At 40.7% G+C, this 13,966-nt stretch overlaps 1 protein-coding gene across 2 annotated transcripts in view; it reads right to left on the bottom strand.

Moving 5' to 3' along the window:
• PDE7B (phosphodiesterase 7B) overlaps nucleotides 1-13,966 on the bottom strand; it is a 344,587-nt gene that overhangs the window by 84,090 nt on the left and 246,531 nt on the right. For both annotated transcript variants that reach the window (XM_032159684.2, XM_032159674.2), the window contains one exon: nucleotides 3,508-3,591. In XM_032159684.2, coding sequence (XP_032015575.1) covers nucleotides 3,508-3,591 — 84 coding nt within the window. The remainder of the gene's footprint in view (nucleotides 1-3,507; nucleotides 3,592-13,966) is intronic.

Raw genomic sequence — 13,966 nt, 5'->3', positions numbered from 1 at the left:
CATTTGTCCACTTCTGTTCTAGTTATCCATTTTAACGCCTAGAAACTTTGTTCTGGTTGAAGACAAGTAATATTAGATTTTAATTCTGACGTCCCCTGCCCTCCTGTGACAGACTGGGGCTGTGACTAATGGGACCAATGGGGAAATGCATGGGCCTCACTATTTAGTACACATTTCTGCTCTTGCGTGCTCCAGTGATTCAATGCATATACTGAGGTGGGTGGGGGAGGGACACCCACCCAGCGACACATTGGAAAGGGGATGGCAGTTGTGTGGGTTTCACTAACATTTTGGAAGGAAGGCTGCAGGGATGCAGAGCTGGGGAGTGACGGCTATGGTGATTTGGTTTTTCCTATAAATGGTTTAAAAAAATCCTAGATTAGATTTTACTGTGGGAGAGAGAACAAAACTGCAAGCACCCGAGGAAAATGAAGTTTGGGGTCTGTGCCCACACTGGGAAAAACTTGACTCAAAATTAAGGTAAGTGATCTAAAGAATCACTTTAAACCAGTTGAGCTCTTACAGTGTAGAATAAGAACGAGCTGGTAAAAAGAAAAGTTCTAAGACAAAATCCCCAAATGTCCCAAGATGTTTCCCTTTAGGCATAAAGCACACACTAACAACTCAGGCAAACCACAGCAAGGACGTGAATGATATTAAAGAGAATTAAATAGACAGTATATGAAGTAGTAGGAGATATGACGTATATACCTTATGTGACTGTGCATAACACAGATGTTCATACATCTCTGCTCCATGGTGACAAGCTGCTGTAATTGCAAACTAAGTTAGGAACCGTGGAGGGTGACCACAGTAATGTTATCTGTTCTAGTTTCAACTCACCAACGGGGTCTATGGTGCATTATACCAAGAGGTAAATCGTATCACAAAGGAAAATCTTAGAGGCCTTCATTCCTACCTGTGTTGTTCAGTTAAACACAGGGGATGATTTATATTCATAGTTATTTAATATAATGTTTTTCGCGAGACCCTTTAATAATTGGTAAGTTAACTATAGTTAGTAAATGATCAATAGCAATTGATCATCTTTAGGATCTGATAGTCTATTTAGGGATAAAGAGAAGATTGTCTTTAGGATCTTATAGTCTATTTGGGGTGTGTTTGATACATTAAAAAAGCTAGAGACCACCTATAAAGGAAAATATGCTAAAGGAAAATTAATATTGCATCTGCACTATGTTACAGAGTAAGAGACATGGGTGAAAGAAAGAGTTATCCAGAATGGAATGCTGAGGAGACCCTAAAGGGAATTTCAGGGTGGATGGCCAGCACTGCCACTCAGTGAGTGGAGGACTGTGAGCACCAGGTGGGCTGAAATGGGGGTAGAGGGGCAGGCAGCATCCAGGGCCAGGGAAACGAGGCTGGGGTTGAGCCCAGGCACTCAGAAGTCCTGGAGGATCTCCAGCAGAGGGGAGACAGGATAGCAGCTGCTGGCAGATGATCTCTTACATGGTGAACAATATGACACTGAAATATTATCTGCAATGAGTTTCTCTTTAAATGTTATTTATTTTTGTAGTTGTTTTTCAGATTACAAAAGAGGCAAATTGTAAAAAAAATAAAAAATAAAAAAGTGTTGCAGAATCCTATGATGTAGATAATTAAATATTCCACTGTCCCACCTGCAAAGATAACCACCATTAGCAGTAAAGTTGCTTATTAACACTGGGATTAAGGTTTTAAAATAATGAAACTTTGGAATTATAAACAGAAATATCCCCTTATTTTCCTAATTCCTTTGTGGTTCATATTAGAAACCATGAACTAACACTCATCTACTATTGAAAAGAGGCCTTTTGGTTGTTTTCTCCCCCCGACTTTCAAAATGGGATGCTGTTGGAGAGTTCTGGTCTATATGAAACAGTGAAATGGAACCCCTTGTTCATCCTTGTCCTGCTGGGAGAAACCACATGCCTAGGACCTGGAAATCCATTCAGTCTAGAGACTGTCAAAGGTGTAACTTCTATGGGTAGCTGGAACAGCCCATTCAGTGTATAAGGAAAGGTCAGAGAGACCATTAGAGCTCCCGCAGGCTGTATCCCATATTGCATTGGTCTAATGGCTCAATTCGGTCTTCCAAAAAGCATTTTTGAGGGTCTGGGTAGGGAAGGTTATCTCTAGTGTGGAAAGAATTACTCCAAGTCTCTGTGTCCCTGAAAGTGCTAAAAAAACAGACACTGCACATTGATATGGGAGATTAACAAGCCAGAAGAAATACAAACATGCCACCTACTATTGGCCTCTATTGGCCTCTCAAGGATCGAAGGATCAGAAATAACAAGTTCTAATTTCTCCTAGTAATTTCCAGGGGTTGAAGTAAATCAAATGACCTCTTTAGCTGAGCTTATTTATGTCAAAGGAAAGTAATATTCTTTCTTTGGGCATAATCTAGCACTTCGAAATTCATAGATGGGAAGTGATGTGAGAACCAAACACTGAAAACCTTGGAACAAATTGTCAAATTTATCCACTTGCTCTTCCACCTCCCCCACAAGTCTACAGTGAAGGATGATTATGATCATTATAAGGCATGAAATCTGGAGGGATGATCGGTCACTGGTTTGGGTTTGCAAAGGAACCTAAGATTAAGAAAATTGTGGACCGAAGGTTGAGCAAAACTCCTGATGAGGAGTAGTTTAGGGAGGGGAAGGTAGAAGTCAATGAACTTGTAAGGTTTAAGGGAGAAAGCAGCAAGTGCTTTGGATTTTGCCATGGTGAAGAGTTTTACCAGGAAGGCAAGAATAGACCTCAAGGATTTATATTAGACGAAGAAGTGAGAATTCCATAACAGGTAGGTTACTAAGGGCAACTGTAGAAGAGGTTTCCCTGTAGGGTTTTAGAAACAAAATGGAATCTCACCTAGTCTAGCTCTGGCTGAAGGTAGAGAGAATGTGCTGGAAAATGAAAATAGTAGCTTCCCTGTATAGGGCATCACAGTTTTTAAGACTTACACTTTTATAAAAAAAATTTTATTCTTTTTGAGACAGGCTGGAAGGGCAGTGGTGCGATCTTGGCTCACTGCAGCCTCGACCTCCTGGGATCAAGCTATTCTCTCACCTCAGCCCCCAATTAAGTAGCTGGGACTACAGGCTGCGCCACCATACCCAGCTAATTTTTTGATTTTTTGTAGAGATAAGATCTCACTATGTTGCCCAACTCCTGGGCTGAAGCAATCCTCCCACCTTGGCCTCCCGCAGTGCTGGGATTACAGGCGTGAGCCACAATGCCTGGCCAGAGATTTATACTTTTAAAGCTGACCTGATCTCATTTGACCCTCACTGAAGCTCTGAGAGGCAGGGCAGGGCCAGAATTACTTCACTTGTGAGGAAATTCAAAGACAAAGGGTTAAGTTCTAGTTGGCAGAAGAGAGATTCAGGAAGGAAGGCAGACCCCAGAAGGTTTTGAAGTTCAGAGGGAAATGAGGATTTTTTTTTTTTCTTTTTGAAGAAAACGTTTGTTCCTTTCCAGGTACACTTGATTACTCACTGTTAAGTAGGCGGAAGTCAATGAATGGGTAGGAGCCACGGCGTTCAGCAGGAACCCCCGTCTGACCCCTTAGTCGTATATCTCCTAGAAAACAGAAAATCCAAACAAAGGCTTGAAAACATTGCCACGTGCATTCACTTTTCCCCTGTAAATCCTCAATGAAACCAACCCCAGATGTCAGGAGAAAAATGGTTCCCTTTCACCATACCGAAGAGAGTGCATGTGGAAAGGGATATTTAATGCTGAGTGTAATGAGGTTGGCAATACACTAACAAGGAACACGGGTCTCTTGTATGTGCTTAGAAGATGGGTCTGTGAAAATCACAGCAACTTACAAAGTTCCAAAAAAAGACAAAAGTCTTTTTATGCTTCCCAGGGCCACAGAGGCAAAGACTCTGAATCCAGAAGGACAAATGGATGTTGCATTGTAGCTTTCGTTCTTGGAAGTGTTAATCACCCAGACTATAATTTTTCTTTGTTCCGGCACAGTTGTTTTCTGACTGGCATCCACCTTCCTTTTTTCCAGATTGTATCATTAATGTGCTTTAGAATCGGCTCACAGGCTAGCCTTGCTCCAGGCACTCGGCCACTCTTGCACACAGGATAGTCTGTAGGGTTTCTAGTACTTATTTATTTGTAGGTTTCCTTTATATATATATATATATATATTTTTTTTTTTTTTTTTTTTTTTTTTTTTGAGGTGGAGTCTCGCTTTGTTACCAGGCTGGAGTGCAGTGGCACGATCTTGGCTCACTGCAACTTCTGACTCCCGAGTTCAAGCGATTCTCCTGCCTCAGCCTCCCGAGTAGCTGGGACTACAGGCACACGCCACCATGCCTGGCTAATTTTTGTATTTTTAGTAGAGATGGGGTTTCACCATGTTGGCCAGGATGGTCTTGATCTTTTGACCTCGTGATCCACCCGCCTCGGCCTCCCAAAGTGCTGGGATTACAGGCATGAGCCACCACGCCCAGCTGGTTTCCTTTAATATTTAATATCGGCGTTCGTTTTCCTTTTTGGTATGTGTCCTGCCTTTCTCTTCAGGGCAGGCAATGGAGTAGAGTGGAAAGAGCATGGATTTTAGAACAAGGTCGGCCTTGGAGAAACCTGGCCCAGACGCTTGCTACCTGTGTGATCTTGGCAGATTTATTTCTCTGAGCCTCAGACACCTCATTTATAAAATAAAGTTAAGACCCACTTCGAAGTCTCCTTGTCAGAGAACCTAAAATAATACTCACTGCCTGGCAATAAATGCTGGTTTGCTTCCTTCTAAACTCCTGCAAAGCAGGGATCATGCGTATCATGTTATTTACATTTCTCCATAGCACTTTGAATGCTGTCTGGTACTTAATGGATTCTAAGTGAATGTTCTCTGTTGACAAGAGTAGAAATAAAGACCAAATTTACCAGTTATTATATACAATATGGAATCAGAGGAGAGGTAGAAATACATGAGACATAATATATCTATCTCTGGAAGAACTGAATCAGGGAAGGTTTCAATTCCAGTAGTAATGGGTACACTCCCATAAATCACCTTTTTCCCAAACTAAGGTGGCACTGGGGCCCCAGCCTGGGAGCTGAAAGGAAGAACATTCCTCTCTCCTTCCTTTCCTAGTTCCTGGAGGAACTCAGGGCCTGGGTGAGATCCCCATCAGCTGCAACTCATGCAGCTGATATGCTTAAAATGTCCCTCACAGATGGGCCTTGAGTGTACTTGGAGTTGTAAAATGCAAGCCATGAGCTCTTGGGCTGTTCTCTGCTTTGAATTTTATATTGATGCCTTCTTTAATGCTTCGTATAATCTGATATTACATTGCCATATTGATATGAAAGAATATTGTAATTTATGGATAAATGTTATAAACCAAAGGGAGAGGAAGAGGAAATAGATGGAAAAGTACTTTTATAGGTCTGAATATAAACTTACATCAATGAGGGTAAAGCTGTTAGCTTTAAAAAAATGTACTTATGTATTTTGATATGGGGTGGCTGGTCAATAAAGAAAAGCTACCAAGAAAAGTTGAAGTGTTTTTCTCTCCTCAGCAGTTGTCTTGAACACTCTGTGTTTACAAAGCACTTGCACAACATGACAGTATATTTATCGTCTTGTTTTTTCTCATTGGATCTTCATAATAACCCTGTGAGGAGAGACACCTTTATTCTCTTTACTTTATAAATAAGAAAAATAGAGGCTCAGAGAAGAATGGTTGTGAAGGACTACTATTCGCTCTGTAGTCCCAGGTAAGGGCACAAGCCCCTTAAAGTCCTGATATAGTAAATATTTATGGACTTTAATTGAGCTGCCTAAGTTTATGGTGCTCTCAGCTTATAGTCAGTGGGGCTAGCACTTAAATTTAGGCTGTTAGACTTCATAGGCAGAGCTCTTTCCACAATATCATTGGTTTCTAACCTTGTTAGAAACACACACCTTAGGGAGTGTGTAGACCTCGTTTTTAAAATGAAAAAAGAAATGAAAATCTTAGATCCTCACATAAAATAAGTTGTAGTTTTAATATCAATTGAGAAAATACAGCATGTTAAAATGATATAACAGACTCACTGACTTTAAATAAATTCATGTTTTACAATGGTAAGAAGGGAGACATACAGTAAAAACGATGCATGGAGGAGACTGTATGGATTTTGTCTACAAAGCTGGCTGGGCTTGTGGATTTGTTGACCTGTTGCTGTAATCTCATGGCCTCCTTCCAGCACTTTCACGCTCACCTTTTGGAAATCACTTCTCCACTAGTATTTTCTTCTCAGTATTACCAAAGAGTTCCCTTAACTTTGTAGCTATGAGGCTACCATTTCCCCAGAAAGTGTCTGTGTAATATTGACGGAGGTTTTAATGCCTGTGATAGGATTTTTTCCTGATCTCCACCCGAGAGTCTAGGGCAGAGGAGGCCCCTTATTACGCAAGGTTTTAGATTCAGGGAAACTGAGGAAGAGTACCCTGTGGCCAGATGGAGGAAGGGAGGGCAATACACTGGGAACCTGGGGGCTCCTGTACTGAGAGGACCAACATTTTGCCATCTTGGGTAACCCTGGATGAATCAGTAATCACTTTGAAGTCCAGTTGTCTAATATTTAAATTGCGTAAATCGTAGCAATTTTGTCTACATCAATCACAGAGTTGTTGTAAGGAAATTAGAAGGTATGTGAAAATAATATGGTAGATAACATTCATTGAATACTTATACTGTGCTGAGCATTTTACATGTATTATCTCACATCATCAACCCAACAACCCAAAGTAGTTGTTATTATTATTATTTGACTATTTTGCAGATGAGGAAACAAAGCTAATGGAAATTTGATAATTTGTTCAGACTCATAGAGCTAGTAAGTGCCGAGCTTATGCTTAAACTCAGAACTGACTTGAAACCTCATGTTCTTAACCACTCTCCTACATTATCAAGATGAGAAATTGTTTAAACAGGCCAGCATTAACTTTTTCTTACATAATGTATGCTTTGATTGCTGTTTGCTGATAAACCAAATATACAGTCATCATGATTTGTGGAAAAAGAATACCAGGAGAATCCCACTCCCTTGATGAGTTCACGGTTCAATCAAAGAGCAGTTCAGTGGAAATGGGCTGTACAAGCAAGACAACCAAATCCTGTCCTGGATCAACAAGGAATCTCTTACTTTCAAGTAAGAAAGCAATTATTAAAAATATTCTTCAGCAGAACTGAAATTAGCTGGCAACAAATTTTCACACTGCGTCCTACTTTGGGAAGAAGAGACAAGTAACAATGGAGCCAGGTGAGAGCAAAGATAGCTAAACAAGCAAACAAACCCAAACAAATCAGCAGTGACAACAAATAAGGAAACCATACCTGGAAGATTCCATTTCAGTGCTGACACTGTCCATAACTACATTGCGCTTGGAGAAGCTGATTCCTCATAAACCTAACAATGCCCCTTTGGTGTAGTAAATAATCATTTTCAAAAGGATGAAATCATGTTAAAAATATCAGTAAGGCGGGAGGCAGGACAATTGTAAGTAAGTATGCTAACAATGCATCTGAGAAATTTCACAACACGAGAACAGTTCAATACAAACACACCAGGCATTCCCAATCTGAAGCATTCTATTTAATGGAAGCACTCATGTAGCAAGATTTATGTGTTAATGGTGTATTTCTAATATAAAGTTTTCTTTCCTTCTCCCTGCTTTAAGGAGCCTGTTCTGATATTAAATTGCTTTAATACGCTGGTGGAAAGAGAGAATTAATTCAGTAACAAGAGTCTGCTCAGAGGAGCAGAGGCTACTGGGCTGTTTTCCGAGGGACAGAACAAGCGGTGTCCTGCCTAGCTGCTTTTCCTGGCCCAGGGTCTCAGGCAATCATCTATTTACCTAAGGCCTTATATCCAAGCTAAACAATTATTTTGACTATTCATTAAGTCCTTGTTTAACTTAAGCAACTTGTTTTTTTTCTTCTGGCAAATGAAAGGTGCTGTGGAAGCTGGTAGGAAGCGTTGACAGCCTAGAGTCATGTCCCCAGTCTGTTCTTATTGTGTTCCAAAAGGAAACAAACAGCAGGGGCATTCTGATTTTGAAAGGGCTGCTGCTTTTTTTTGCCCCTTCAGGCTGACAACATCACATGTCATCCCCTGTACTGAAGGCTGCAAACAGGCCCAGAGCTGAGCTGAATTGCCCCAGGAGCCACGACCTGACCTGACGACAGCCCCTCACCCTCCCCGAGGACAGGGCTCCGGAATGGACCTCTTGCTTACTTGGCCTCTCGTGCTGCCCCTGGTTAATAAAAGCTTGTGCTAGGAAGCAGATGTCTATGTGGCCTCTTATGTAACTGGCAAAGAGGGTGGAGACTCTGACAGCGATGACAACTTACAGTGGCTGAAACACGGGCCATGTGACAAGAACCAGACTCTGGCCCCTGTCGGGGTATGTCAAGGTCATTTCAGGGTGAGGAAAAGGTGTCAGGGACAGAGCAGTAGCTACTGGGCTTCCATGGCATCTGAGATGAATGAAGAAGATAGTGACGTTTTTGGTATAAACAGGTTGCACGGAATATGGGATAGAGATTCATAGCAGGGGCATCACTAAGGAACCAGGAAGATGAGATAGTGCTGGTATCAGAAAGATGAAGCTGCAAAGCAGCCCAAATATGGTGGGAAAGAAGCAGCTCTCATGAAAGGTATTCCTTTGAGCTTGCTGAGCACATTACTAATTCATGTCACTGCCACCACTTGCAAAATAAAGACAGAGAAAACCCAGATCCCAAATCTCAGACAACTTTCACCATACTGCACATCTCAGCTGGAAGCTTTGTTTATTTCAGCTGACTACTCTCCAAATTAACTAAGTGAACGATTTCTCCTAAGATGTTTATCTGGCCTAAAAGAGAGGAGGAAGGTTGTGCAATTTAATCACTCCATAGATTTATGGGATAGCACAAGCAGCCAGTTCAGATAACTCAGGCAGAGATTATTGTTCTGAGTACCATGATCTTACAGGAGGAACCCAAGATGGCTGATTAGACCCCAATTTCCCCTGTGGGGGTTCAATCTTCCACTTTCTTGAGTGATGCTGGGCCTGTCTGGTTACTAAGGACTATGTGCTGAACTGGCTATGTAGGAGGCTTCCTGTCCATTGGTCTGTTTCACTAGCTGTGTATTCCTGGGCTGTCGGTGAGAGAGCTTTGTATGTAGGAAAGAGGCAAACCGGGAGTTAGTCGTCCAGAAACCACATTTTTGGCAAAAGGAATGAAACACAATTTTCTTTGCATGTGAAAAAAGTTCTTTCTTCTCTTCTTAAAAATCTTGATTTGTATATCAAAATCAGAGAAAAGGGAAATTTCACCAAGTATTGCCAAACAATACTGCACCACCTTGCATCTTTAGCTTAAAATGATGACTTTTTGACAAATGTGCATTTTGGAACTTGAATGCTGCAAAAGTGAATATATAAATAGTAGTGTGTTTGTTTTCTAAAGAAGGTAAGGCAGGTTTTAGACTAGTGTCAACAAGAGCTATCCTCATTTTTGAGCTTGATAGTTTTTCAGAGGGAAAATGAGAAAAAAGTAAGCTTCAGTCACCGGGAACACAGGAGTCTCATAAAAAAAGATATTGAACAAGAAGCAGCGGGAATGCCCAAGGAGAATTTCAAAAGCTGTAAAAGAACTTAAAAGAACACAAAGACATGTCTTCTTATAAAGGTTGGGTAGAAGGAGAACAACTTGAGGAGTCAACTTGGGGACTATGTAATCTGGGTCTGCCTTCAGTAATGAAAACACAGATGGGTATAAGATTACGCATCATTCATATATTTCTGGGATAATACTTTTAATCTCCAGAATCTCAACCAAGCAAAGTTTGTTGTTTTTTAGAAATGCATTATATATAAATTGCTTAGCACAGTGCCTGGCACATAGTTGGTACTCAAAAACCAGTAGCTATTGTTCTTACTTAGTTACCATTCTTCTGAAATTCTGTGTTCCTTCCCGCCCCCCCACCCACCCCCTACCAGCTCCTTAATTGCTGGTATTTTTAGGAGGATTTTCTAAGTGTCAGGATCTGTTTGAAGGGCTTTATGTGTATGAGCACCTTCAGTCCTTGTGACAAGCCCCAGGCATAGGTGTGTGTATCATCCCCACTGTCCAGAGGAGCACAGAGAGCTTATAAAGTGACTAAATTGGGATTCCAGGTGCCCTCAGGAGCCCTCGCTCTCTAAAGCACTCCTGCAGATGGCCAGCATCTCCATTCTCCACAACAGAGAGCAGGAACAACTATGCATGAGGTAATTCACAGATCCCTTCAGTCTTCCCAGGCTGTGTTTCTTCTCTCTCTGCTGGACATGGTGGGCTTAATAAAAGTGAGCACCAAAACCATGTCCTGAGGAAAACCAAACATTTATCCTGGTGTTTCTTCACAGCAACATTATAAGCCCAGGACAACAGGTGTGCTGTGGACCACAGCTCGGGACCCATGAACCCCTAGTGGTGCAGGTTAGACTACAGGAAGATGTAGACTCCACTGGAGTGTGCAGGTATCTTGCAGTTTGGTAGAACATTTAGGTATGGGAGTCAGCAAAGGGGCCAGTTCTTGGGCAGGCTCAGAGGGGATCCTAAACTAATTCAGTTCATTTCAACAAATGCTTATGCAAAACATCACACAAAATGTTGAAAAGTAGGTGAAGACAGAAATAGAAACTACCATTGGAGAATACTACAAACACTTCTACACAAATAAACTAGAAAACCTAGAAGAAATGGATAAATTCCTGGACACATACACCCTCCCAAGACTAAAGCAGGAAGAAGTTGAATCTCTGAATAGACCAACAACAGGTTCTGACATTGAGGCAATAATGAATAGCCTACCAACCAAAAAAAGTCCAGGACCAGACGAATTCACAGCCGAATTCTACCAGAGGTACAAAGAGGAGCTGGCACCATTCCTTCTGAAACTATTCCAATCAATAGGAAAAGAGGAAATGCTCTCTAACTCATTTTATGAGGCCAACATCATCCTGATACCAAAGCCTGGCAGAGACACAACAAAAAAAGAGAATTTTAGACCAATATCCCTGATGAACATTGATGCAAAAATCCTAAATAAAATACTGGCAAATCAAATCCAGCAGCACATCAAAAAGCTCATCCACCACGAACAAGTCAACTTCATCCCTGGGATGCAAGGCTGGTTCAATATATGCAAATCAATAAATGTAATCCATTACCTAAACAGAACCAATGACAAAAATCACATGATTATCTCAATAGATGCAGAAAAGGCCTTAGACAAAATTCAGCCTTTCATGCTAAAAACTCTCAATAAACTATGTATTGATGGAACGTATCTCAAAATAATAAGAGCTGTTTATGACAATCCCTAAGCCAATATCATACTGAATGGGCACACTTGGAAGCATTCCCGTTGAAAACCAGCACAAGACAGGGATGCCCTCTCTCACCACTCCTATTCAACATAGTATTGGAAGTTCTGGCCAGGGCAATCGGGCAAGAGAAAGAAAGAAAGGGTATTCTATTAGGAAAAGAGGAAGTCAAATTGTCTCTGTTTGCAGATGACATGATAGCATATTTAGAAAACCCCATCGTCTCAGCCCCAAATCTCCTTAAGCTGATAAGCAACTTCAGCAAAGTCTCAGGATACAAAATCAATGTGCAAAAATCACAAGCATTCCTATACACCACTAACAGACAAACAGAGAACCAAATCATGAACTCCCATTCACAATTACTACAAAGAGAATAAAATACCCAGGAATCCAACTTACAAGGGATGTGAAGGACCTCTTCAAGGAGAACTACAAACCACTGCTCAACGAAATAAAAGAGGACACAAATGAATGGAAAAACATTCCATGCTCATGGATAGGAAGAATCAATATTGTGAAAATGGCCATACTGCCCAAGGTAATTTATAGATTCAGTGCCATCCCCATCAAGCTACCACTGACTTTCTTCATAGAATTGGAAAAAACTACTTTAAATTTCATATGGAACCAACAAGGAGCCTGCATAGCCAAGACAATCCTAAGCAAAGAGAACAAAGCTGGGGGCATCACGTTACCTGACTTCAAACTATACTACAAGGCTGCAGTAAGCAAAACAGTATGGTACTGGTACTGAAACAGATATATAGACCAATGGAACAGAACAGAGGCCTCAGAAATAACACCACACATCTACAACCATCTGATCTTTGACAAACCTGACAAAAACAAGCAATTGGGAAAGGATTCCCTATTTAATAAATGGTGCTGGGAAAACTAGCTAGCCATATGTAGAAAGCTGAAACTGGATCCCTTCCTTACACCTTATACAAAAATTAACTCAAGATGGATTAAAGACTTAAATTTAAGACCTGAAATCACAAAAACCCTAGACGAAAACCTAGGCAATACCATTCAGGACACAGGCATGGGCAAAGATTTCATGACTAAAACACCAAAAGCAATGGCAACAAAAGCCAAAATTGACAAATGGGATCTAATTAAACTAAAGAGCTTCTGCACAGCAAAAGAAACTATCATTGGAGTGAACAGGCAACCTACAGAATGGGAGAAAATTTTTGCAATCTATCCAGCTAACAAAGGGCTAATATCCAGAATCTACAAAGAACTTAAACAAATTTACAAGAAAAAAAACAACCCCATCAAAAAGTGGACAAAGGATATGAACAGACACTTCTCAAAAGAAGACATTTATGCAGCCAACAGACATATGAAAAAATGCTCATCATCACTGGCCATCAGAGAAATGCAAATCAAAACCACAATGAGATACCATCTCATGCCAGTTAGAAATGGCAATCATTAAAAAGTCAGGAAACAACAGATGCTGGAGAGGATGTGGAGAAATAGGAATGCTTTTACACTGTTGGTGGGAGTGTAAACTAGTTCAACGATTGTGGAAGACAGTGTGGCAATCCCTCAAGGATCTAGAACTAGAAATACCATTTGACCCAGCAGTCCCATTACTGGGTATATACCCAAAGGATTATAAATCATGCTACTATAAAGACACATGCACAGGTATGTTTATTGCAGCACTATTCACAATAGCAAAGACTTGGAACCAACCCAAATGTCCATCAATAATAGACTGGATAAAGAAAATGTGGCACATATATGCCATGGAATACTATGTAGCCATAAAAAAGGATGAGTTCACGTCCTTTGCAGGGACATGGATGAAGCTGGAAACCGTCATTCTCAGCAAAATATCACAAGGACAGAAAACCAAACACTGCATGTTCTCACTCATAAGTGGGAGTTGAATGATGAGAACACATGGACACAGGGAAGGGAACATCACACACTGGGGCCTGTTGGGGGGTGGGGGGCTGGGGAAGGGATAGTGTTAGGAGAAATACCTAATGTAAATGACGAGTTAATGGCTGCAGCAAACCAACATGGCATGTTTATACCTATGTAACAAACCTGCACGTTGTGCTCATGTATCCTAGAACTTTAATAATAATAATAAAAAAAAGTAGGTGAGGAAAAGGGAAATGCAAAGGTTCATAAGATGTCCTCTTGGCACTCAGATAATTAACAATCCGGAAGACAGTCACAGAAGTGAGTCGACATGGTATAAGCTAGGAGAAGTCTCACTTATAATGATACTGAAATATTTGGGTTTGGGTTCCTCTCTCAGAAGCATTGTGAGGCTTTATTATTTTATATGAATAAGTAACTTGGAAATATCTGGGTTTAAATGGCTTCCTAGCCATCCAGTAAAATGTTCTTATTAGAATTGAAAGAAAATCATTTACTGTTAAATTTTAAAACGAATTTTTACATTTAAAAGTCCTTCTTCTAGATTGATGATCAAAGGTTTACTTAGACTCTTACACTGTGCCTCCAGTAAGCAGATTTCTCTGAGTATAGGCCAACAATTTAAATTAATAATGCTGTTTTCAGAAACTAATGTTATTAGGAAAAGATATTCTTCTGATC

Source organism: Hylobates moloch, unplaced genomic scaffold (assembly GCF_009828535.3).
Source record: "Hylobates moloch isolate HMO894 unplaced genomic scaffold, HMol_V3 SCAFFOLD_2, whole genome shotgun sequence".
NCBI classification, from domain to species: domain Eukaryota; kingdom Metazoa; phylum Chordata; class Mammalia; order Primates; family Hylobatidae; genus Hylobates; species Hylobates moloch.
The sequence above is the reverse complement of the archived record's forward strand: the minus strand, read 5'-3'. Positions and strand labels throughout refer to the sequence as shown.